This window comes from Trichophyton benhamiae (genome assembly GCF_000151125.1).
Source record: "Trichophyton benhamiae CBS 112371 chromosome Unknown contig00269.3, whole genome shotgun sequence".
Classification (NCBI taxonomy): Eukaryota; Fungi; Ascomycota; class Eurotiomycetes; order Onygenales; family Arthrodermataceae; genus Trichophyton; species Trichophyton benhamiae.
Window position 1 is genome coordinate 341,166 of NW_003315092.1, and position 2,319 is coordinate 343,484.

Sequence of the window (2,319 nt, forward strand, 5' to 3'; positions counted from 1 at the left end):
ATGGCCAAAGACAAGGAACGCACTGTCAATCCCGCGCAGGCTCAACGGAAGCTTGAGAAGCAAAAGGCACTCAAAAAGGGCAAGGCGGAGGCGCTGAACAGGCGCAATGAAAAGCTAGCACGGCGAAATCCATACCGCATCCAACGACAAATAGACGACCTCAAGGCAGTTGAGGAGGCTGGGAAACAGCTCAAACCACAGCAAAAGGAGATCCTTGAAGCCCTTGAGAGAGATTTGCGAGCTGTTAACAAGGCGAGGGAAGCTCTTGGAGATAAGGCACCGGTCTTTGGGCGCGGAGATGGCGGACCGCGTCGAGACAGGGACAGGGACGGAGATCAAGGTCATAACGTGCTAGGGAAGCGGAGAAGGGATGGACAGCGTGAAGGACGCAATTGGAGACAGCAGGAAAGCAGTGGCAGCGAGACAGACGAGAGCGTTCGAAGGATACCTATGCCCAGAGACACACCTCCCCCGATCCCGCGTCAATACCACCAACGGCGGCGAGGAGGACCCAACAATACCAAAGAAGGTGAAGGTGTGGCAGCTGGTGGTGAGAGAAGCGTGCACCAGCTACCTCCTAAACCTCCGGTACCAGAAGCAAAGGCAGTCTACGAATCTGCGCCCGTCCTCAGGAATCTACAAAAAGAAGCTATCAACAAGTTTGTGCCGACAACAGTAAGGATGAAACAGGCTGCTGTTAAAGGCGAAGGCCAACTCGTTGAACCTGAAGAGATGGATAAGCTGGAGAAGGCTGGGTATGTGGTCAGTGGTAGTGGCCCTGATGCTGGGCAGTTGACAGGTACTCCAAGCGCAAAGGCGGCGCCGTCTTCTCTCGAAGAAGAGGAAGAGCGGTTCAACCGTGAGATCAAGTCCGTCCAAATTGAAGAAGTTGAGGATGAAGGCAATTGAAGGGGCTCTTGAATACTCTTTTATATCTAAGAAGGGAAACCCAAATATATTAAGAGGAATCGCACCCTGACGCACATCTGCTTGGGAATACATGTAAGTCCAACTATTCTTCAGATCATCCCTTGACATCTACAGACAAGCTAACCTCGCCAATTCAAAAAGTATGCCCGGAGAATTATCAATCACGCAAACAGCAATCCCCACGCCGCAACACCTGCCCAGCCAGCGTGCAGGCCCAGAATTCCCCAGACATTAGCCAACTCATACTCGGCACCGCCGGAGAAGAAGGAACTCCAGCTAATAAGCCCTAGAGTGGCTATGTGATACAACAAGAAGCAAGACCCAACAACGCGCCCAACATGTGTTTTACGGATATGATAGTCTCGCAGGAACCATGCATTCAGCGCAAAGGGAAGAACGAGGTTGCCGCTGTTTCGGCAGAAGTATCGTGCCATTGCGCTTTCGAGGAACGGCACGCGGTTCGGGAAAAGGATCGTGGAGCCGGTGTAGAAGATATACGTGTCTGCAGCATGGAAGAGGACAGCAGAGGCGTAGAGGTATTTGATTATACTTGGCTGGGTAAGCCCGACAGTTGCTGGTGTGGAGGCCTAGGTACGAAGCAATGGTTAGTTTGAAGCAACATGTCTGGGGATATTGCCATATGCCTACCATGATGATGTCTTGATATAGCAGTCTATCAAGGCTGTCTTGATGTCAAGCGCAAGTCTGTGTCCTTGTCCTTCTATGTTGTGATTTAATGACGAACGTGGTAGTAGTAGGTAGGAGGTTGCCGCCGAAATACGAGGGAAAAACCATGTTGCGGATGAGCCTCGGCTTAAACCCCGTTCAAGTGATAGCGACAGCTACCTTCAGCAACCGACATTATTTGAACGTCAGATTTATAACATAAATACACTGTTCTATTGCCAGCGATGGTTATTCAAATCAAAGTAAACAAGCATAGAAACTATGAAACTAATACAAAACTCCCACTAGTCCAAGAAAACGCCATGCAGATGCTACTCCAACCCAAGGCCGAAATATAGGATATCAACAACAAAGGGAAAAACAAAGGAAACTTTGGTAAGGAATGACACAATACGACATATGGCCGACAATGATATCAATAAATGAAAAGGGTAAAGGAAGGCGAGGGAGCGGAGGGGTGTCTCCGGTGATATGACATCGCTCATGCCGAGCACGATATCTCAGACCCGAAGCACCAGAAAGAAAAGAAAAGGGAAAAAGGGTATTATCACCTTGCCTTGCCTTGTCCCCATGATCAAACCAACCTCTCTGGGTCTCCTATAACGAGTCTATTCCTGACATGAAAGAAAACATGCATTCGTTTAGTTCATGTTGTTGTCTTTTTTAATTCTTTTTTTGGTTTTTCTCTTTCATGCCAGAGAC

General features: G+C 48.9%; 1 protein-coding gene across 1 annotated transcript; it reads left to right on the forward strand.

The window, feature by feature from the left end:
• ARB_01799 (uncharacterized protein) lies at window positions 1-909 on the forward strand (the record flags this gene model as incomplete). The annotated part of the gene is made up of 1 exon (XM_003011997.1): window positions 1-909. One exon carries the CDS (start codon window positions 1-3, stop codon window positions 907-909), a length of 909 nt encoding a protein of 302 aa, XP_003012043.1.
• Window positions 910-2,319: the final 1,410 nt, after the last annotated feature.